This window comes from Aythya ferina (genome assembly GCF_964211825.1).
Source record: "Aythya ferina genome assembly, chromosome: 20".
Lineage (NCBI taxonomy): Eukaryota > Metazoa > Chordata > Aves > Anseriformes > Anatidae > Aythya > Aythya ferina.
Window position 1 is genome coordinate 144,133 of NC_140318.1, and position 23,870 is coordinate 168,002.

The 23,870-nt window shown below is 35.9% G+C and overlaps 1 protein-coding gene and 1 long non-coding RNA gene across 11 annotated transcripts in view; one reads left to right on the top strand and one right to left on the bottom strand.

Annotated features, from left to right (window-relative positions):
- RALGPS1 (Ral GEF with PH domain and SH3 binding motif 1) overlaps positions 1 to 23,870 on the bottom strand; it is a 111,675-nt gene that overhangs the window by 26,638 nt on the left and 61,167 nt on the right. For 9 of the 10 annotated variants that reach the window (XR_014685009.1, XM_084494137.1, XM_084494130.1 and 6 more), the window contains 2 exons: positions 8,422 to 8,559; positions 6,632 to 6,725 (listed from right to left, as the gene is read on the bottom strand). Coding sequence is in view for 9 of the 10 variants with exons in the window: in XM_084494137.1 (XP_084350263.1) it covers positions 6,632 to 6,725; positions 8,422 to 8,559 (232 nt within the window). In the remaining variant the exon portion in view is untranslated. The remainder of the gene's footprint in view (positions 1 to 6,631; positions 6,726 to 8,421; positions 8,560 to 23,870) is intronic. The other variant, XM_084494138.1, reaches the window with a different exon arrangement.
- Positions 1 to 23,870, top strand: part of LOC311421804 — a 28,187-nt gene that overhangs the window by 925 nt on the left and 3,392 nt on the right. Inside the window, exon 2 of the long non-coding RNA XR_014685010.1 lies at positions 1,271 to 1,346. This is a non-coding gene — a long non-coding RNA (uncharacterized lncRNA). The remainder of the gene's footprint in view (positions 1 to 1,270; positions 1,347 to 23,870) is intronic.

The window sequence follows — 23,870 nt, forward strand, 5'->3', positions numbered from 1 at the left end:
ATTAATAGTACAATTTCTCAATAAAAGTTGAAAGAATCTGATTAAAGCAATTATTTTGGCAGTGGTAAGCAGCAATTTTACTTTGCTGGATATGTCATTTATTTCATTATGTAACAAAGCAATACATTTTAAAAGTAAATCACTACCTGTTAGATCCAAGAAAGAAACTGGGAGGAAAGCCTATGAAAGCAGAAATGGAAATTGATATTGTATACTCCCCATTAATGTATAAATATAATTTCATAGACTTTCGCTTTAAAAAACAAAACAAAACAAAAAAAAATTTAAAAAGTCAGTAAATTTAGAGAAACCTAATAGCAAACATTTTATTCCCCATGCATGAAGAGGGAAATTATTGTTATCCTGTGGAAATGTGGAATCAGGAAAAGAGATTTAAAAATATTAGTTACTATAACCTATAGAAAAGAAGCATAAGAGGGGAGAGATGACCAAAGCTTAATAGGAAGCACTTAATACTCAAAGATTATTAGAACAAAGTTATAATGCTATACATCCCCTCTGCATGTCTTGATCTTCTAATGCATATGACTTCTGCCACCTCTAAAGTTTATGCACTCTTAACTTGACAGTTCTCTCTGTGTTCTGTACCAGTTTGACAGCAAAAGTACAGAAGATGACACTGTTAAGTAAAGTTTAATGTAACAGGAAGAGAACCAAAGGAAATAACTGATGTCACTGCACAGCATTAAACACCCACTTAACGCACTTAACTTTAAATAAAACCATAAAGAGGGGGTGAGGAAAGGACCCTATGACAGCATTTCAAAATATCATGTAGGCACTAACTATCTTTTTCCTTCCTACCTTGTCCTTCATGTATACAGATTTTTATTGGAACTACCTCCCAGCTCATTTTTCACCATGTTCAAATATCATCAATTATGTTTTACTGTGAAGTTATTTAAACAAACCCACAGTCCTTTTTCACATTTTAGAATTTATATTCTTCTGATATTGCTAGATTAACTGCTCAAAGTTATGCACTTCAAGTAGGTAACGAATTATTCTTGCCCAGACTCTCCTCTCCTCTCCTCCCCATTAACATGATTTCAATGACTAAGTGACAACATGCCTCTCCAGGAAAACAGTAGTGAGGAAGTTAGAAAACTCAAAACATGATACAGATGTTAATCACATGGGAATTCACTTCATTATGGAAAAACGGAAAAAGAAGCTACTGAGGTCTCTTCTTGTAAGTACGGTCCTATCATGTGAATTTTTTTTTTTATTATTTTTTAATTTTTTTTAGGGTCCTATCATGTGAATTTTCTGTTAAAAGTACAAGTTAAGGAAAAGACTTATGCAGAAGGCCTTCATCTTAACTGGTAGGAAATAACTGTCTAAAAAAACTTATTAACATGATTTTTGGCAGCAACTTCTGATAGCTAATATGTTTACAAGTTGTTCTGAGAAATTATTTTACAAAGCAAATAAACCCAGTTTCAAAGCAGCTGTTGGAAGCATTTTGTTGTCTACTGATTGAATACAAGCATTGTTACACTGATAAAAAGTCAAAGAAGAATTAATTGGTTCTTTACTTCTCCAACTAATTTTATTTAAATAGAATTTTAAGACATTTAGGCAAACTGGTGTCAACCTTTTTAAAGAAAACCTCAAAAATACCTTGTCTTGGGTTTGCTGTACTCTGATGTTGCCTATTTTACAGAATTGCTTCTTTAAACTTACAGCTTTAAAAACACCCCTTAAAACTTCTTAATTTGGATTCTCAGCCAAGACTTCTCTATGGCTGTCAGTAAGGCACAGCCTCCTTTCCCCAGACTGTCTTTCTTGATTACAGTAAAGTAACTCTGAAGGAAAGACAGAGGTGAAGGATTGAGTAAGAAGGTTAATGGAGAAAACATGCCTATTTATCCTAGCAAGGACCAAGAATAAGGTGTGGAGAATACTGGGTCTGACCTAATCATTCTGAGAGTTCAGCAAAAAAAATTGTTTTGGAACGACTGCAAGGCATGGCAGGTTACAAAATGATGTGGCATGATGCCACAGTGTTTGGATACTGTTGTCTAGCTCAGGGAAAAACTGCATACCTGGGGACAAGCACTCTCCTCAGATCACTTATACTCCTGGGGGAGGAAAAAGATTCTGCAGTAGTTGCATCATGGTATCTCTGAAACCTGTTCGTTGTTGGTGATTCCCTGAGAAAATGATGATTAGCAATATATTTTGAATATATTTGGAAGGAATCCCGATGTTTTGGTTCCTATTTTTCTCCTTCAGTCTTGTAACCAGCATATTTAATTTCTCATCTTCTGCAGAGAACAGTACATGGGCTGAGCAAGGAAAATCTATTATTTATAAGATATGACATCATTGTCAGGGGTTTTCTGGAGTATTCCTACTTGCTGACAAGCACAAACCAAAAGCAAGCAATTAGACTGGCAAAAAAAAAAATTGAAGAGAAAAGCTTTTTTTATACAAAGTGGCTGCCAAATTTTCCTTTTCAGTGTAATTGAAGTTCTAATTTGGTGAAACGTGTGTTGGGATCCTGCCAATACATTGTAGGGCAACTATCTAAGCTTCTCTCCGACATCCTGGTACCGAGGTAGTTCTGTTCTTCCTCCCACAAGTCAAGCAGCCTCTTCAGAGTACACTAATACTTTCCCTGGCTCAAAAAGAGCAGCCACTGAAAAAAGAAAGAGGTAGAAGATTCCTTCCCACTATAAAAATCTTAGCACACTTAGCTTTTTTAAAGCTTAAAGTTTCTTTTGGCAGGGGACCAGAAAATGCTGTGAAGGGAAAAATGCTATTAGGGACAACCAAGAGGAAAATGTGAAATCAAATACCCAAAACAAAATACACAAGCAGAAAAGGAATAGATTTCTTTAAAGGCAGATGTGTTAAGTTTTGACAAATACAGGCTTGAACTTAAAGCTTTATTCTGATGAAACAAACTTGGTAGAATAAGGTCAAGATTCTCCAACACAGACCAACGTATACAAACTGCAGTACCATTTCTTATGCTAAGAACCAAATCTTTCCCTCTTTTTAATGCCTCTTGTGAATTCAGTCCAGTTTTTCCCAGCCATAGTGAAGCCTAGAAAAAAAACTGTGAAATATGACTGAGATACTCTTTCTCACAAACAACTGTACTTAAGAATGTACAAATAGAAGTACTTAATTATCTGTAAGATACATCAAATACCTTAAAGCATTATCAGCAAGGTCACTGCTAAGGTTAAAATGATTTTCAAATTTAAACTGGAGTTACTCATGACTTGTAGTTTCTCCAAATATTAAGTCATGGTGTGATAAACTTATATAGATCAATTGTTTAATCTATTTTTACTAAGATATGAGAGTTAATGAAAGCCTTGAGGCAAGTCTCTCTAAAAAATCAAATAAAGCACCATAACCACTTTTTTGCTTCTGGCCCAGGAGCTGCAAAACCTACAGAAACAAGAATTCTTCACTTTTATAAATTGTTGCTCAGTTTAATTTTGCTCTTTATGTGACTTTAATGACACGTCAGAAATTAGTAAATAATGGCCACTTATTAAATTTTAACATTGAGATTTAAATTGCAGACTATACTTAACACAAATCTTTGCACAGTGTAGATGTTCAATGTGCCTCTATTGCACAATGCGTCTATATTTGTGAAAAATATACAGTATCACAAGACTGAAAAAAAGGGTGGACATATGCATTCTATCATCAGTACTCTGGTAGGAATTCTAATTCCACAAAGCAAGTATAATTGGCAATGAAAACATCACACGGATAAATTATTTTGTGCCAAGTCATTTTCCTGCAGAAACATCACTATTCTTAGTATCTGTGATCAGCTGGACACAAAAGCACAAACCTGCCAAGTATATTTTGAAGTGATCTACCCAGTGCTAGTTCAGATTCTTTTGCTTAACTTCTGCTGGAGTTTACCCCAAACAAGTGGTCACGTTTTGGAAGACTTTCTCTCTATTTGATGTATGTCCTGATAATATACAGAGCAGTTCTTGTATCAGTTCAAAAAGAATGCTTTGTCTGTGTTATTTCACTTTTAGAATCATTCTCTCAGGAAAAGCAAAGTTCCACAAACACTTATCCCAAGAATTTACATCAACTGAACCGGATGAGGAATAGCTCTGTATGTGCAACGGTTTGAACCAGAGTTAAATAGAAGAATCTGGGGGTTCTCTGAGGGACAGCATGTGATGATTAACAGGTCATTTAGTTTCTCATTTTCCCAGTCAAAATCTGTGAACGCTACCATTTTCCTGCCTTGTAGAATATCTACATTAATATACACTGAGAGGGAGGTGGTGGGGAGGATTGGAGTACAGAAGGCTCTGAGGAGACCTCATTGTGGCCTTCCAGTACTTGAAGGGAGGGTATAAACAGGAGGGGGAACGCCTGTTTGTGTGTGTTGGTAGCAATAGGACAAGAGGGAATGGTTTTAAACTAAGGCGGGAGATTTAGGTTAGATATAAGGAGGAAGTTATTTACTCAGAGGGTGGTGAGGCACTGGAACAGGTTGCCCAGAGAGGTTGTGGATGCCCCATCCCTGGAGGCATTCAAGGCCAGGCTGGATGCGGCTCTGGGCAGCCTGCTCCAGTGGCTGACAACCCTGCCCAGAGCAGCAGGGTTGAAACTAAATGATCTTCAAGGTGCTTTTCAACTGAGGCCACTCTATGAACTTTGGTAACTGGAGTTAACAACTACAGTTATGTGCAAAAACAAAGAAAAAAAAGAAAAAACATTTGTCTCAACCTATGCTCAATAGCGTTTTTTAATTATTTTTTAATTATTTTATTTATTTATTTATTTATTTATTTTAAGGGGGGACAGTGGGGGTGTGTCTTATGGCAACACATTTTATTTCCTTGAACAATCTAAGCATGATTTTGCATTTGTATGACAGCAGTGTCAGGTATAATTACAGAGAAATACAGAATGGTTAGAGTAGGCCATTCTTTATGCTGATATACCATATAAACTAAGCAGGTATTCCCACATTGGGAATATACAATCTTCTGACTCACTGAATCTGTTCTGCTTTCACAGATACCAGCCAAGTCTTCATTTCATTAACTATCATGTTTCAACCCAAACTTATCTAATTATTTGTGTCTCTACTCTGATTAAGAAACTATTCCAGAATTCCATTACTGATCGTTAAAAACCACATTTCAATGTTGAGCTCATAGTTTTTGTATTCATTTATTCTTGTGCTACCATTACAAAGCAGTTTAAATTGCTCTTTACCCTTCCTACTTTTACCTAATAGTATTTACATATAGCGATTCTGTTACCTCAACTTTTGCTTTCCCAGGATTTCCTTTAATCTGGTGTTACAAAACAGACTTTATTCTCCTCAACACATCATCTTTTTTTATTTTTTCAAATCCATTCTAAGCACAGATGACCAAAACCGCATAGAGCACTCCATTCAAGGTCTCACCAGCTTCTTGTGAAGCAGTATTAACAATTTAATTTTTCCTAGAAATATTATATTTGATAGAGAGTATGCATGTATTTGTCTTTTGCATGGCTGTATCTCACTTCTGAGGGACATCTACCGATCAACACCATAAATACTTGTTAGAATAAATATTAAATTATTTTGATTTTTTATGTCACTGTTACTTCAGATGGACTCTGACTCTTCTTCTGTGATATGCCAATCACCTATTACTTTGACGAACCCTTCCAACACTTTTATTAGCATATGGTCTAGATACACAGAACTCTTGAGACAAGGCACTAACTTAAGTATTTAATAAAACTGGTAACAAGACTGGTTTTAAAGAACTCAACATTTTTCTCCTAAATATATTCTGAAATATTTCATACCATCCTCCTATTACTGAACATCCAGTTGCCTTGAACACTTCTAATTCTGCTCATCTAAATAGATGTACTGCATTTGTCAATAGCTAATTAAATAGCACTGCATCTACCTTGGTTGAGTTATATAAAACTTCGGCTGCAAGATTTAAAATCAATGCGCTCTATGGTGTCTACTTCACACCACTGTGAGGGTTGGCTCTTTCTCAACTCCCCCAAATTGTCAGGTTTATAACTGAAGTAGTAGCTTAATAGTAATTCAAATACAAATTTGAATTTGGAAGATAGAAACACAGAATCATTTAGGTTGGAAAAGACTGTTCCAGTGCTTCACAACCCTTTCAGCGAAGAAGTTTTTCCAAATATTCAACCTAAACCTTCCCTGCTGCAACTTGAGGCCATTTTCTCTTGTCCTATGGCTTGTTGCTTGGGAGATGTCTTTTATGTACAGTTTACAATAGCACAGAGTCAATTCTGGACATCCTAGATATGGCTCTAGTGTTTCTGAACAAAATTTCCAGAATGCAAACATGGTATAATGTAGTGAAGATTAGATTTTCATCTGCTTTTAACTCGTACAAAGGTATTTTGGAAATCTGGTTAGAGTCATAAAGAACAACAGTCATTCTGGATTTTATTCAGGCATCTTGGTATTACCAACTCTATTAATAAAATATGAAGAACTCCAGACAAACCCCACACAGCATCTTCTGTCAACAGCTTTTTGTTCAACTATGAATCAAACTAACATCCATGTGATCTTTCCTTTAAATTCCCCAAACCTGAAGGAAAGAATAGTACTTACTTATAATTGTCATCTTCTACAAATTTCTGAAGTTCTTCTATGTAACGGACAGACTTCAAATATTTTTGCACATGGGGCAGTGTTGTGAGATGATCTGTAGTGTTAAAACAAAACAAGATGAATATTCGATCATCTAAAATAAATCCTTCCCTCCCCCCAGTTCTCATGGTTATCTCAATGTAAACATAGAATGTGATATTTCCTAAAGAATAAATCAGGCAGAATTATTGCTTGGTCTCTAAAAGGATGTTAAATATTTGATTAAGTGAAAGTGATGCTCAGTTGTTAAAGAAAACACAGATATATTTCATCATCAGGAAGATTACAGGATGATATTATATGCTACGTCAAAAGCAGAAAAGAGTTACTTTGATGCAAGCCCTGCGTGGAGTTTGTACTAACTTTTGTGGGGGAAAATTAAAGCCTGCAACAATGGCTATTACTGATTCTCATATGCACAAGGTGAGAAGACTTCAAAAATTACAATGCTTAAGATACAAAGATACTAAATTCAGAAAGAAAAATCTTTTGAGGGTATGGTGTATGGACAGCAACACATGGTTCTTGTACTATGTGATTTTTTATGGTTTCATAACAACAAATGTTTTAAAAGCACATGTTATTACAGAAGATTGTTTCTTCAAGGACACATTTTAATTTTCATTCTGATTTTAACAAAAGCATTCAAAATTAATAAATAGCAATGAAAGAAACTGTCATAACTCCCAAAAGATAGGGTCAGTGAAGTAAGGAGGTTTCTTTGTCGAAATATTCAGACAAAATCAAAGTCACAATAAGAACACGACAGATGAATAATAATCTAGCTCTTCAGACTCATACATTATTATGCCTAATTCCTAGCTTTAAATAATTTATAATATCAAAATCTACAACAAAGGACAAGGGATACTTAAGCATACGTGAGTAATATCTCTCATAATATAAGTATATCTTTAAGAGTAATAAGTATATATATATATATACTTACATATAAATATATAAGTATATATTTAAGAGTAATATCTTTCATAATATAAGTTTTTTTTTGATTCAAAACGCTCCAAAACTGTACCATTTATATGTTCTGAATTTATTCAATTAAATGGTACAGCTGCTGTCAAGGTTTTCCAGATAGTTCCATGTTCAAGCAATGGAAATTCATATTAAGTCATCAATGGTATGCTCTGTATTCATCAAGACCCTGAAAGAACCATGTCTCTTGACATACATGTACAGCTTCACATAACAGGCTAAAATTGCAGAAATCAATCTTAGAGCAAAATCTTTTTAACAAATAGAAGCAGCCCTCATCTTCCTCTCCAAATGAGATATGTGAAAAATTTAACACGGAATTTAACAACTGTTGTATAGATTAGAATATGTGTATTTCATTTTGTAAATGTCAGGATACTAACAACGAGGATGAAATTAACATACTGTACACTCCAAAAACATCCAATCTACTGCAAATAAAAGGAAAGATATTGAGATATTTCTGTCTGTACTTTCAGCTGTGTTTGAAAATATGCCACTTCTAGTCCATACGCATACCAGTATACTCTGCACAACTTCTGCCACAGCTCTCAAAATTTAGAATTTAGAATACATGCTCATTTGCCTGATTTACCAGTAGGATTGAAACTACATGGAAAGGGAAGCTATAGCACTTATTGTCCAACTCCACTAATGTTAGCATCCTGTGTTGCCTTTAAACGGGAGAAACCTGTTATCACGTTTTTGTATTATATAAGTTTTAGTTAAGACTATTAGGTGTAAAAAAAGTTACCAACCATAGTTACAGGAGACTTGCAGATCAGCTATTATTCGGAGAATATTGTTCATTTGATTGGACCTTTGTTCATTCTCCATAATGCTGCCTGAAGCAGGATATGCAGAATCAATGTAGATTAAGTCCAAGAGATAAATTCCTAAAACAAACAAATCAATTGATCAATTGATCTAGTGTTTCATACAGAAAGAGTTGCATAATTATTAATGAACAGAACAGCCAGCAACTCTTGACCACTATTATATACTGGGTGCATTAAATAAAGGAGAGCTTGAAATTAACATGTTCAAAAATGTCATTAGTGTTTTAATTCCTTATCTTAAAAAAAAAAAAAAAAAAGGACAGAAAAAGTTTTGTTCATTTGGACTTATACATAACCTGATGTCTACTATGAGCAATTTGCAGAACCATAACAACGACACCAAAAAACCAGACGGTCATCTGCCACAAACTACTGATGAGAGTGAAGGGAGTCTGGGTGTAACTGACAGCAAGTACAACAGCCTCTGGGAACAATGAACAGTTTAGCACTGCACTGTACTGCCTTCTAGGTCTGCCACCATTTACTACATTCAGACATTATTACATGCATTTGCTGAGACTTCAAGCTGTATTTGGTAAAACACAAAGGGAAATTACCTTTTGGCTTTGATTATAATTTAAAAAGGTGTAAGAAAAAGGGTTTGATTTATTAATTTCTTTGTTGAAAAAATGGTGTGGTTACTTGCCAAGGCCTTGGATTTCTCTGCAAATACAGGAAGATGGCGATTATTGTAGTTGCTAATCAGGAAAAATCAGGATTTTTCTCTTTGGAGATTCTTCTCCAGAGCACTGGCTAACTAGACAAAATGTTGTTCTTCGTTGATAAAGAAGCATGTTATATATAGGAGTAAAGTGTGGCAAGATGTCAACTATCTTCATCATCAGAAATATACCTCTCATTAACTATTTTGTAGGCAAGTATTTTGCAGAGTTGGTCTCGACTGTACAGTACTTTTACCTTTATCTAGTAGGCAAGGAAAAAAAAAAAGTCTGGAGTAAGACCAAAATGAATTCGTAACAGTTCTTGCATGGTACCCAACTGCACTTTATCAACACACACCTTTCAGTTTCACTCGTATCACTATGGTTTATAAACTTCATTTACAGCTGTAGACAGTTAGAAAGTCATTGCAAACAAAGGACAAACACCAATTGGGAAGTATATTCAACATAAAATCATCAAGTTTGAGAAAACTGAAAAATCACTGCAATAGCATGGAAAGTTTTAGTTTTGAACTCAATAATTGAATGGTAATTCTGTGAGAAAACTCACAAAAGGTAGTATGAAAACACAATGCAAGGCTTATCTGTTTACTTCAGTAACTTTCTGAATGCACTTAAATGAAGAGGAGGAAGAAACACTTGCCTTCTCTGAGGATACTTAAATCTAATTTGTTTTAGTACTTCAACTGAGTGAAGGCTGGGAAGTAGTAGAGAAGGTCTCTGTGGTGTGTGTGAAATTACTTCGAGTACTTCTAGCTACGCTTTTTGTCGATCAGGTCTCTGGTGCAGATCATAGTGCCCATAGTGGTACACAGATTAAGGGAATTAAATTTGTGTATTAATCAAAGGGTGGTGATTAATGAGGATGTATTGGAAAGTTTGGGTCCTGAGCATGACATAAATGGTATGGCATAAGGCATGGACATTCTCATGACTTTGGGTGGGATATAGTTCATTTTCTTTGTAGAGGCTATTTTGGATTTTTGAGGAAAATAGTGGCACACCAATGTTTGTTATTGCTGCAGAGCAGTGCTTACCTTGAGTCAAGGACTTTTCAGCTCGTCATACTGCTCTGCCAGTGAGGAGTCTGGGGGTGTCCCCAGCTGACCAAAGGGATATTCCATACCATATAGTGTCATACTCAGCAATAAAAGCTGGGCTATAGGAGGAAGGGGGGGCACTTGGAGTGATGGCATTTGTCTTCCCAAGAAATCTTTACGTGTGATGAGCCCTGCTTTCCTGGAAGTGGCTGAGTGTCTGCCTGTTGATTGGAAGTACTGACTGAATTTCTTGCTTTGCTTGAACACGTAGCTTTTGCTTTACCTGATAAACTGTCTCTCTCAAGCCATGAGTTCTTGCACTTTTACGTCTCTGATTCTCTCCCCCATCCCACCTGGGGAGAATGAGCAAGTGGGTGTGAGGTACTTAGCTGCCTGCTGGGGTTAAACCACAATTCATAGGAAGGAACAAAATCCTAATCCACAGTACTTCACCTTTCAGGGAAGCAGAATATATAGTCTGCTAAAACAGAGTTGTAACAACACACTGTCATCTTTGACATGTCCTTAGTTAAAACAGCTCTCTGAGACTAAGATCTGAGATTAGTGAGAGCAATCGCTGTATACATAAAGGAGACTTGGTGCTCTTCTGACTCTTCATGGAGCCATATGCCAGACATACCCAAACTAGATAATACAAGGAAGTGTAACTTCATTCACTCTTAAAAAATAAGTTTTACTTTTTTTTTTCCTAAAAAAATACATAACTGCATGCTTAATCTGCAGGAAGTACGAAGTGCTTAAATTTGTAATCCTGTAACTTTGAAAAGAAGTGTTTGCAAGCAATTCATACAAAATTTACACAAACACACAGCCACTGCCGGTAGTGATAAATAATAACGAAGTGGATACAACCTAAATACCGTCATACCAATTTCCAGTGGAAGTCTTTTTATATAGTCTTCAGTATTCTCATTTCTACTGAAAGAACACAGTGCAGATCAGATTCTGCAGGAAGCTGTGTATTCCAAAGGGGAAAGCACAGTTTACACCATGAACTTAAAGCAAAATATAAGTAAGTTCTAGCACATTGACTAAATCAATCTTTTTGCATACCAAAACTTAATGACTCTGTATGAATTAAAAATAAGAAAAAAATATTTGTGCAAAACAGTGTATATAATTTGCTAAGACTCTGTTAAGCATTCCAGATTGTATTAAGGTGTAGACCAATGGAGGCATCTCAAAGCAGCAGTCCTTAAAGTGATTTTTGTATATCGTGTACAGGGAGCTGTCATCTAAAGGTGGGTACATATTACCTAGTTTTTTTTTTAGTTGATACAAACATGGTCAAAACATATTTTGTAGCCACATATTAATTTACCTGCTTTGAGACACGGCTCTAATAAAACCGAATCATATCAGCTCCTTTCTCTGGCTATCTCAAAATCTCTTGGCTATTGATTTCAAACTTCAGTTAGCAACAGATCACATTTCCTCATTAAAAAAAAATCATTTAAAAGCCAAAGCAAGCTAAGTAGAAATACTTGAATCTTCTGTTAGATCTGAAATAGAATCATTCTAAAATTGCACTCTAAAAAGAATCACAGAATCATAGAATATCCCGAGTTGAAAGGGACCCATAAGGATCATCAAGTCCAACTCCTGGCACCACACAGGTCTACCCAAAAGTTTAGACCACGTGACTAAGTTCACAGTCCAATTGCTTCTTAAATTCCGACAGGCTTGGTGCAGTGACTACTTCCCTGCAGAGCCTGTTCCAGTGTGCGACCATCCTCTCAGTGAAGAACCTCTTCCTGATGTCCAGGCTAAACTTCCCCTGCCTCAGCTTAATACCGTTCCTGTGGGTCCTATCACTGGTGATTATGGAGAATAGGTCACCTGCCTCTCCATTTCCCCTCGCAAGGAAGCTGTAGATCGAGATGAGGTCCTCTCTACTGAGGCAGAATCCATGGAAACAATAGCACATAGCAATTGTAATGCATGAGCCCTTGAGACACCTTTTTGTGAACCTGCAGCTTTTTACAACATTGCAACTTAACATTCAATTCACATATTCTCATGGTTCAGTAACAGCGCTGTCAGCATATACTTTCTGACACTTGCTACAAAAAGACATAGTATTCAATTCCTACCAATGACAGAAAAACTTCTTAAAACATTACAGAAGATAAACATTAACTAAAATGTTAGAAGGACAGCTAAAAATAGTGTCATAGAGGTCTGACCCAACATCCTTCTAAAACATCTCCCAGAAACACCTTCCCCCAAACTACAGAAGAAATCAAAACAAAACTAAAAAGCTCTAAAAGCCCAAACAATATTGCAGACCCAGAAACTTAACCTGATATAAGCCTTGGTTGTACAGACTTTTTTGGGTTCAAATTCAACTGGTAGAAGAAAAAAGTAGATTACAGAGAGAAAAGTCTACATGAATTCTGTATGTATTTGCTAGGGACTGGGCAAAGAAGTGTGCTATGTGTGTGCAAACTGCCTCTTATATGAGGAATTACCAAGTGATCTGTAGAAGACAGTTGTATTACTAACTAAATATTAAACAACTATTACTTGTTTCAAATCAAAATCAGTACTTCCACTGAATGATAACTTCATTCTTTCTGAACTAGATATCTCTATTTTTGAAAACACTCCCAGAATTTCCAAAACTGAAGTTCTACCTCAAAAATATTTACTTTTTTCTTCATACTATTACTAATTCACATACATAATTCCTTTTCTAACCTCAGTTTACAAAGAAGGTGGGTGAGGTTAAAAGGCAGAAAAGAATAATGATGAGATAAATATGTGTAAAAGTATGTCACATTTATAGATTCTCTAAAATCTTTTTATAGCAGTGCAATGAGATTTTTTCAGAGAAGAATTAGAATCTCACCATTCCAATCTGGTTACATTTTATGCATGCTTTGTACTGGCACAAATAATAGGATAATTTAGGTCAAAAGCGACCTGCCTCCAGAGCTCATCTAGTCCAATCTTATGCTCAAAGCATCAGTAAATCAAAGCTGAAAACACTATCAGCCTTACCAAGTCAAGCTTAGGGATGGAGACTGATTAACTTAATCCAGTGCTCCCAAACCATTCCAATAGTAATTTTTCTTTTTGCTTATATGCAGCTGTAATTTCCCACATGTGACTGGAAACTTGTGACTGCTGCCTCTTGCCCTTTTGCTGTGCTACTCTGAGAAGAATCTGGACTGTTTTCTCTATAATCCTCCCCCCCAACATCATACACACACAAGACAGCAAAATGCATTGTAAAATAATGAATCGTACCCACAGAACAAGAGAACAGTCCCTCATTTTGCTACCAAACAAAAATAGGAGACCTAATAAACAGGAAATGCTATTGCAAAGAAGCAAATGCACTATTACACTCTCATGTACAAAGCAGAAATTCACCATATGATTAATGGGTGAAATCTACAGCCATTTACATAAGTCTACAGATTCTTTTAAAGCATTAGAATTACCCGCTTAAAGTAAGTAAGAACAGAAATATTACATGTAAAAATATTATGAACAACAACAATCAGAAAATTAAATTAGCTTCAGAAAACCTTTTCAAGAAGCAAGAGGTAAGTCAACCTGAGAACTAAATATACCCTAACATTTCTGGCTTTTCAGCTGATCCATTATCACATGTAAGCAACCTATTCTACCAACGTTCTCTCACTTAAATAAGAGCACTACTGGTATCCTCTTGATTGTTTACAGTAGGTTTCCATTCCATCTTTCAAATTCAGCTGAGAACTTCCTCTGGAATTTATGATAAAATTTTGGCTCTGTGGGAGAACTGTGTTGCAAACTGTAATAAGAGCACAGAAGTTCACTGCATCTCATAGCTATGTGCAGGACAGTCTTGACACAAAATCTGCCTGTGCAGCTTTGCACGGAGGGTTGGACGTGAAGCATTTAATCCTTTTCAAAAACAAACAGCTTTTCAGGAATATCTGCTCATTGTTTATATAAGTTCTGAGTATAAAAGCACTGCAAGTTTATAGCTGTTACTCCAGACCAGAAAAAACATACAAAATATAGCTTTAGTTCCTTCTAAGTTAACAAACAACCCATCAAAAAATACCTATTAAAGATTTCTGTGTAAGCTTATTACACTCATGTTACAAGTTACTACTGACTGCCCAAGTCTTGGGACTCAAATTCCCTGTACTTGATTTCCAAGAGGTCCCAGACACTTCCTATTCAGGTGTGGTTTGTTCTTCCACCTCTGTTGAAGCTTGCCTGAAACTCCTAATACCTAAAATCACAGATTCTTTCTTTGAAAGAGCTAATTCTTATTTCCAAAGATTGAGAGGAAGGGATAGTAAATATGTTTTGAAAGCAATAATTTTTTACAGATTAAATATTTTTCATAAGTCAGTATTCAGAATACTCACTGTAAGAAGACACAGATGCTTGGTTAGAAAACCAAGCATCACAGAAGTCTTTGCCTGCCTTGCTGCTATTTTTTGGCCCTATAATTTAGCTAAAAAGATAAACAGCATAGTCTCCTAGTCTCAGATGTCATTAACAAAACTCTCACTGACCTCAGTGATGCTGGAAGGGAAACCCTTTAAGAATGCAGTGAGAAAATGCTGTACAAAATGTACTGAGCCTGCTGTTAACGTGGCATTCAAATAGACTGAACAGAAATCACTGCATGTGCTTCATTCACGGATAACTGCAGCTATTACAACAGGGTTTCAAAAACATTATTTCAGCCTGTTTTTTCTTTAAAGGATTGCTTAAACATTTAGGGTCAGCTAAAAGGCAGAATTTAACCTAAGCTATTCCTAAACTATTTTACGAGCTGCATAGCAAAGCTATTGTTTCTTTGTTGCATAACAATGAAAGAAACGCTCCTTTAGAGTAGGAAAATAACTTATGCAGCATAAAAATCTGCCTTATTTCTATATCAGATTATGGAAAATCTTTTTTAAGCATGTATATAATTAATGACTTCTTTTCTCCATGTTTTCTTGCCCTGCCTTGAAAAGAACACTCTTACAGTTTCAGAAAAATAGTTAACTGGCTCAGTTACACTCTTACAGCCTCAGCACATTAAATTTTCTCAATAAATTCCAGCTATTAAAACAACAGAAAATGTGACTATGCTAGTCAAGCAGAATTTTCTCAAAGGGAATGAAGGCCATTATAACGATTTGCATGGAGCATGTCTAAGCAACACACTTCTCCCTGAGAGAAATTTAATACGCTTGCATTAGTTAGTGATAAAAGTCAGATCTTTGGAAGTGTTTTAAGTCTATTCAGTCAAAACAAATTATTTTAATGTCATCTCCTAGTAGTAAGCAAGCCTCGGATGCAAAAAAGTATGGAAGACTGTGAAGATCCTATTTGCCCAGGGCCTCTGTGTTGTGCCATGGCTTATGGCAGCTTGGTTCATGTCTAGTTGTTTTGACCAAGTCTGTTGCTATTTTCATTCATATAAAGGGTACAAACACCTTCTAGATCTCTACCATCACTAATAAGCATTTCTTGAGGACAAACAGTATTTTTGCAAGACAATATATAGATGAGGACTGATGAGATACAAGAACAACAGAAAGAACTGTGTGTGTGGGGGGGTGTCAGCAAAGGTCCTTTATGTTGCAAAGAAAAGTGTCAGGAAAATGGGCTTTCTGTGGGTAGTGAGGTGCAGGATGTCAGAAATTAAACTGATGGATGCCAATAATAAATTAAACTGAATGTAGTATGCTAGAATGTAATATTCACATTATTTTTGAAAATATACATTAAGCTACACCTGTTCAATGGTGTCCCTCTCCCCCCTTTTAAAATAAAAAGGACTAGTTTTTTATTTTAATTTTTGAAGCATTGCCAGCCTTCATCTGTGCAATGGCAATGTGAACTGTTCTATATATATATGATGTGATGACTGGAATAGATGAATTGATGAGAATCAATTTACTTTGCTCAGAGGAAACACAAATTTCCACTCAGCAAAAGACTTCAAGACTTGCCTCTCAAAGGAAAGGCTTAGATGTGCCATATGCCAAAGAAAACACACAGCACTAGCTTTCCAAACCTTGGCTTATATTTGTGCTACTGTGCACAGAAAAAGCTCTCTAAGATGTGAAGCCATCAGGATATTTTCCAGAGGGTGAGCTCATGGGCAGCTGCTTCCACAGGCAAAACATTTTCCAGTGATGCTGCCTTTTCTCCATTGTCACTAAAACCAATTTTGCAGCTGGTTGTTGTATGTGGACAATACAGTATTCATTAGTTTATGATATCATGGAAATAACAACTCTGGTTAAGAAAAGCATGGCCCAGTAATCCATTATTACATTACTCATTGGAAATTACATTGTGTAAAGGAGAGTGATTTTTTTTTTTTTTTAAATTGACAAAAAGAGCTGTAGTACCTAGCTCTTAATTTTTACTGTAGAACTAAAAAGAAGCAGTAAGATTACCAACAGGGAAGCTGAAGTACAACCGAAAAGTCAATTTGAAATGTAGTAGCCAGTGCCAGCCAGATCATGCATTTTGAGTCCTTCATCCACTAGACTACAACTTTCCAAGTTTTATTAAAAAAGTGTTTAAGGGAACTGCAGTATTCAGCAGGATACAGAACCCATGCCTATATATTCACGGTTTTTGTTTTTGTTTTTGATTCACCCGTAAGCTTCTCCTATTATTTTTTTTACTCATGGCTTCCAAGAAAGAGAAAATGAAAATAACACTGAGGTGAACAATAAGATGGATACTTTGGAGATGCATCGAAGTCCAAAGGATACTAACAACATGCTCTTAAGAAACACAATCCAAAACCTCCTGAAATGAGTGGTTATTCAGCTTCACCCAATTCTGAAGCTCAGAACAAGAATATAAGCTTTAAAACTTGCATGAACATTAAGTTTTAAACACTGTGTTTAAACACAGTGTTTCAACACTAGTTGTGTTTCAACAACTAGCTGATGAAGTATTTCGGATTAGCCTGGAGACTTCAATTTGTTATATCTACTTAGCATTTTGATCAAATGCTATAATAATCTTCAGCATTTTACATTATACCATTACTGTGATAACTACAAACACATGCTATAAAAGGAGAACAAAAGCTAAATGTTTTAACAGACAAATGTAGCTCTCTACATATCATCACATACACTTTCTAAAGATATCCACAATCCAGAACCCCCTGAATGCACATATGCTGTGGTTTGACATGTACATCTAGGTATAGTGTTAGTTGTAGTGTAGGAAGCAATGTCTACAAGACACATAGTTAACCAGCACACATAACAGGAAACCATGGAATGCCATTATTTTACTTTTCTCTCCACAAAAGTTGCATAACAACACTGATTTGATAGGAAAACCAGACGAGACAAAAATGTTTTTCCAATATCTAGTCAGTCATATTTAAGCAAGCCTTTTCCCACACACAGTAGTGAGCTTTTACTATACTAAACAAAGCAGAGGACAGACAGAAAGCTACTTATCAATTAACTGACTGGTAGAAAGCTGAAATCACTACAGTCAGCAGTCTGTAAAAGCAAAAGACATCATTCTTAGGAGATTTGCTCATAGACAGAGAAAATACTACAGTTTTGTGGTTTTGTTGGTTTCACAAAATTTGGATCTTTTCCACGGACTAAGGGCTGGAATATTTTTTCCACTGAACCAAAGGTATATGCTAGTTAGCCTTGGTAGGACTTAGAATACTTTAAGAACAACTAAACATGAATCTTTGCCAAGGCAACAACATGTGATTGTAATAGATATTGCCAGTCCAGAGGCCAAATGAATGGGATCACTTCTATCTGATGACAGCTAGCCAGAACATAGCATCAGTACCACTCACATATACCATTGAAGATTATGAGACCAAGTCAAAAGGACAAAATATTTTTTCAACAAAATGATTTTATGATTTTTAATTACACAGTTCCAAATTTCAAAATGTTCCCAAGAAACACTGACTTTGATGTTTATATATAACTACTCCTTACAATGTATCACATGCTTTTACTACAATTCACTCACCCTGCCCAGATTTTCCATTTTAGATCTCATGTTAGAAAAATTTCTACTATGTTAAAACTAACCCAAAGTAGGTTCAGATTCACATACAGCAACACTGCACACTTGGCTCATCTATGACATATATCATCACCTTTGACCCCTAGTACATTTGCTTTGTTACTTAAGCTTTTCATTTTTCATACACTGATGAAAATCTAATCTCTCCTTGTCACTGTATACATTCTTTACACGTGTCTCTGCTGTATTTACACTTCCATTCTACGCAGACAGCGAAGACTTTTTTCAACAAATCACTTTCAACTTCTCCAAACAATATTTTTAGGATGGCTCACCTTAACTTTTGGTGTCTTCCTCAAAAGCCTGTTTGTTGCAACTATGCAGAAAACAGATGACTTTTTCATGTGTCTAAGAAATAATTAGCAGAAACTTAAAGTCCTTAATTAAAACAAAAACAATCTCTTCCTAATTTAAGTTCATTTTAGATTTCTGCTTAGAAAATATATTTCACTATTCCATTTTTTTTGCCATCTTTAGTACTCCCCTGTCATTCTCTGCAACTACAGTGAGACAGTTCAGGTAATTATGCATGCCTAACCTTCTGGTGATTATGCATCTCTGGGCTGCTATCATAACCTTTGCCCTGCCACATTATGTTCCATGGAGTCTCACACTGTATTCACAAAAGAATTTTAGCTACATTAAAAGACACTTAAAAAATTTAAAAAACAGAAGGTCCCTATCTCTTCTCCTGTATAGACTTATTATATCACACGTAAATAGCAATTTTCTTTAAGTGACAAATACTTCAATTATTAAATAGAGAAACAGCATGCATTATAACGCTCATGGGAGCAACGAATGAAAATTAGTATCCTATAACAAAACTATGAATTAATATCTTCAGAATTTCTGAAGTCATTACAGTGTGAGTTAACTGGGAATTTCAACAGTTCCCAGTTAAGTTCCCAAAGCTTCCTTGCTCTGTTTATCCAGTACTATATTAAACAGCACTGTGCCAAGGACCAAGAGAAAATTACCCAATCCTGTAATTTTTCTTCTCATCCATTTAATGAATAATGTACCTACAACCATGAGTTGTAGGATTTATGGTTAAAAACAGTTAAAGATTGAATTGGTTTGTTTCAATCTAAGAAAAGGTTAAAAAAATTTTTTAAGATAGTGTACCCTATGTCTCTTCCAGAGACAGTAATATCATCTCTGAAATATGCCCATACTTTCAACAGAAGTTACAGAAAGAATCCTCTAATGAAGCAGTCAAAAGTTATCAAAAAGTAATCACTACATTTGTCTTAGCTTTTTTCCCCCCCATTTCCTCATCACACAGCCCTATTTAACTTGTGGAGAATTATATTCAAATAATGTGAAAAATCAGGAACAATCCACAAGATATGCTACTCTAACACAGTAAAAATGCAGATACTTACTGCTGTGGCAACAACACAGCTTTGTTCAATGTCAAAAAGGGTAGAGAACTCCACACCATAGATTTCAATCCATGCTTCATCTTTCAGAAGCAATTTTCATTAATATTAAAGAAATGTATGTGTTTACGAGTCTGGAGATCACATCAGAGAAGTTGGTGGTAATCATCTTAATATCAAACACACAAAAATCAAACAGTCCATTTCTGTCATAAGTGCAACAGGAAAAAAAAAATACAATACTTGATCAACTTAAAATATTACATGAGTATTTAAACTTTTTTTTTTTTTTTTTAATGATTTCTACCACCTACTTTAATTGCATTCATACAGTAAAAACACATTACTTGTGTCCACTCACTAACACAATTTAGAATCAACAAACAAAACTGCTTAAATTAAATTTGGCATTTTCTTCAATCTTCAGTGGTCCTGGAAAGAGTCCACATATTAAATCCCACAGATACAAGAAAATGCCTTGAGAAGTCACTAGAAACTTCTAATGTAGATTTTGGAAATAGAAAGCATACTATCATATTTGAATCAGTTAGAGAAACTGTTATTGATCACTGATGAATTATGTTTAAAATTACCTGCCTCATTCAAAACTACTGACCACAAGCATTCCAGAAATTGTCAGATTCTTTTTCTCATTTGTAAAGCAGATTTAAAGAGCTTGTTAGTACATGGCCAAAGTATTGAATATTACAAGGGTAATTTAAGAATAAACATCTGTGAAACACAGTCATCTGTGACAAATAAATAAATAAATACATAAATCATTCTGAGACATTGTCCTTGTAGATTCTCTCTATGTTATTGTGACTTATTACCTAAATTTAGGACCTTAAAGAAGCATTTCAAATACTTTAGGTTATTATTAAACCTCTTCTCCGAACCACTCAAGCTTCAGGATAGGTACTAAGTAGAATTCAACAAGCAAAACCACAGGTTCTTAAAAAAAATTCACTGCCTCCAGTAGAGTTCATAGAAACTTTAACTAAAAATTAACACACAGAAAGACTACCAAAACATCTAAAAACATCACACAGATATTAGATTAAATTATATAAAAAAATAGATTTAACTTAAATGATATAAAGAAAAAAAAAAACAAACACAAAATACATGAGATGAAGGATCAAAATGTACTGTAAGTATTTGTTATAATTCCCATGTCACTGCAAAAGTACGCAAGCAAAATTAACAAATAAAGTTTTGGATGATACTGACATTCTCTTGGATAAAGAAGTACAGAACAGGCCTGAGCATACCCAGTACTCCAGAAAAACCTTAATACCAATATTTACAAGCCCACTAATGCAACATTTATTCCGAAGACTGGGGAACATCTTTATGACTGTGCTAGAAAACAAAGAAGTGTTAAATAGCCGTAGATTATTTTTCTACACGTCTTCAAGAAATGTGTAGATTTAGAACTCTGTAGCATGGTTTAGTGGTGGACTTTAGTACTAGGTTAAAGTTTGCACTAGATAATCTTAGAAGTCTTCTCTAACCTGAAGGATTCTTTTCTATGATTATGACTCTGGGCTTTTTTACACCTGGAAAGCATAGAAAAACTATTTTGGAATCTTAACTCTGAAATAGGTACAGATATAGGTACAGAAATAGGTACTGTGTTACAGGCCCAGAATTCCTCAAAAATTATGACATCCAAAATACTTAAATAAGTTTTCAGTGGAGACACCATTCATCAGGATAAAACTTAGGGATTGTTCCAGCAAATGCACTTTACAGGTTCAAAAACAGTGTTGATATAATGCATATACATAGCATTAACTCTAATATACAATTCTAACTTAAAACCAAAACAATGAAAACCAAGAATAAAAATAATTCAATAGCTTTAGTGAACATTCTGAAAATTATTTTACTTCATGAAAAATAATGTTGTTATACACTCTTAGGAAAACAAGGAAGTATAAATAGTTGTCACCTTTGTTACCTCTGTTGGAACACAAGCTAAAATCACTTTATAACCATATTTTAAAAAGACAATACTTCCACAAAATATTGAAAGATTTGACCCTCCTCTCAGAGATGCACAGTGAGAGGACAAGAAGCAACTGCAATAAATTGCAACAGTGGAAATCCCAGCTGGGGCAGTGTGTGTGTGTAAGAAAAATTAATCACTGTTAGAGGGGTCAAGCACTACAACACTGCACAGAAAGGTTGTGAACTTCCATTTCTGGATATTTTCAAAACAGCTGGACAAGGTCCTCTGTATCCTAACCTAATTTTAAGGAAGCCCAACATTGAGTAGGAGGTTGAACCAGATAACCTCCAGACGGTCCTTTTTCTATGTGCATTTTTCCCCATTCTGTAATAACCTGGTGATGTGGCTATGGAACTGCCCTGCAAATGGTACCTCTATGCATGATGACAGAAACCTAGCTAGAGAATGCAGCAGACTATGCCCTTTCTAAGATAAAATATCTGTGCTTATTATTTTAAATTCATTAACAGATTTTGAGATCACCGATCATCAAGCATTGCACACATATGCTCACAGTCATGAGTCCAGTTGGAGACCAGTAACGAGAAGCCCAGGGGTCAGTACTGGGTCCAGTCATATTTAAAATGTTCATTATTGATCTGGATGACAGGGCATAGTGAACCCTCAGTAAATTTGCAGATCACATGAATCTGGGGGAAGTGTCTGACTCACCAAAGGGCCACACAGTCATCCAGAGGGACCTCAACAGGATGGAGAAATGGCCTGACAAGATCTCATAAAGTTCAACAAGAAGCTAAGTTGGCAATGTGCCTTTGCTGCTGAGAAGGTTAATGGTATTCTCAGCTACATTGAACTAAGTATCACCATCACATCAAGAGAGGTAGGTGATCCTTCTCCTCTGTTCAGCACTGGTGGGGCCACACCTGGAGCACAGTGGGCAGTTCTGGGTGCCCCAGTACAACAGAGACATGGACATATTGCACGGAGTCCAGCAAAGGGCCACAAAATTGATGAAGCGACCGGAGAATCTCCGCTATGAGGAGAGGCAGGGAGAGTTGGGACTGTTCAGCCTAGAGAAGAGGAGGCTCAGGAGGGATCTTAACAATGCCCATAAATACCTGAAGGGAAGGTGCAAAAGAGGAATAGAGCCAGGCTCTTTCCAGAGGTACCCAGAGCCAGGACAAGAGGCGATGGGTACAAACTGGAACACAGGAGGGTCTGTCCGAACATCAGAAAGCACTGCTTTACTGTGTGGGTGATGGAGTACTAGAACAGGTTGTCCAGAGAGGTTGTGGAGCATCCTTCCTTGGAGATCTTTAAAAGCTGTCTGGATGTGGTCTGGGGCAACCTGCTCTAGGTCATCCTGCCTGAACAGGGGATTGAGACAGATGACTTCCAGAAATATCTTCCAACTTTAACCATTCCACCATACTGTGATATAATATACCTTTGCAGAAAAGGATGCAGCTGCTCTTCCAATAATTGTTATTTACTTGACAACTCATAACATAGTTGGGGGGGGGGGGGTAGTATCTGTATATATCTTTCTGAACCACACTCTACAGAACAACAGCACGTATATCACTATGATACCCTCTCATCACAATGTGGCTGAGGTGACCATGGCAGCATTGTGAAGACATGGACTACGACATACAGATAACGGTTCCATCTCAGTATTGCCCCATACTGCACATTTTAGTACAAGATACAGGGAAAACTTTAGGTGCAAATACAAACTTCAGTTTAAAAAATACATTGATATGACTAGAAGGAATGCTTTGTTTTGGCTGCACAGAAAACTATCACTCACAAAACATAAAATGAAATGATGGGTTATTTGTTTTCTTAGATGTTAATAGCCAGGTTAAACTGTTTCCAGAAAATTTGTGTGTGCACAACTGGAAATGTGTAGATTCCACAATTTACCCAGGCATGTTGATACATTATTTGGTTTAGGCAACTCCAGATAATTTCAGAAGTATTCTAAGTATAAAAAGCAGAGCTGGCTATGGATAAAACACACTTAAAGGTGCTGCTCATTCTATCCCTATTTTAGAAACTTTGAAGTTTGTGTTAATGAAATACACAAGAAGGCACGTATGATGGTTTTACTCAGCTGGGCATCTGAGCTCCACTACAACTGCTCTCTCACTTCCCCTCCTCAAAGGAAAAGGGGAAGAGAATATAATTAAAAGGGCTCAACACTTGAGATAAG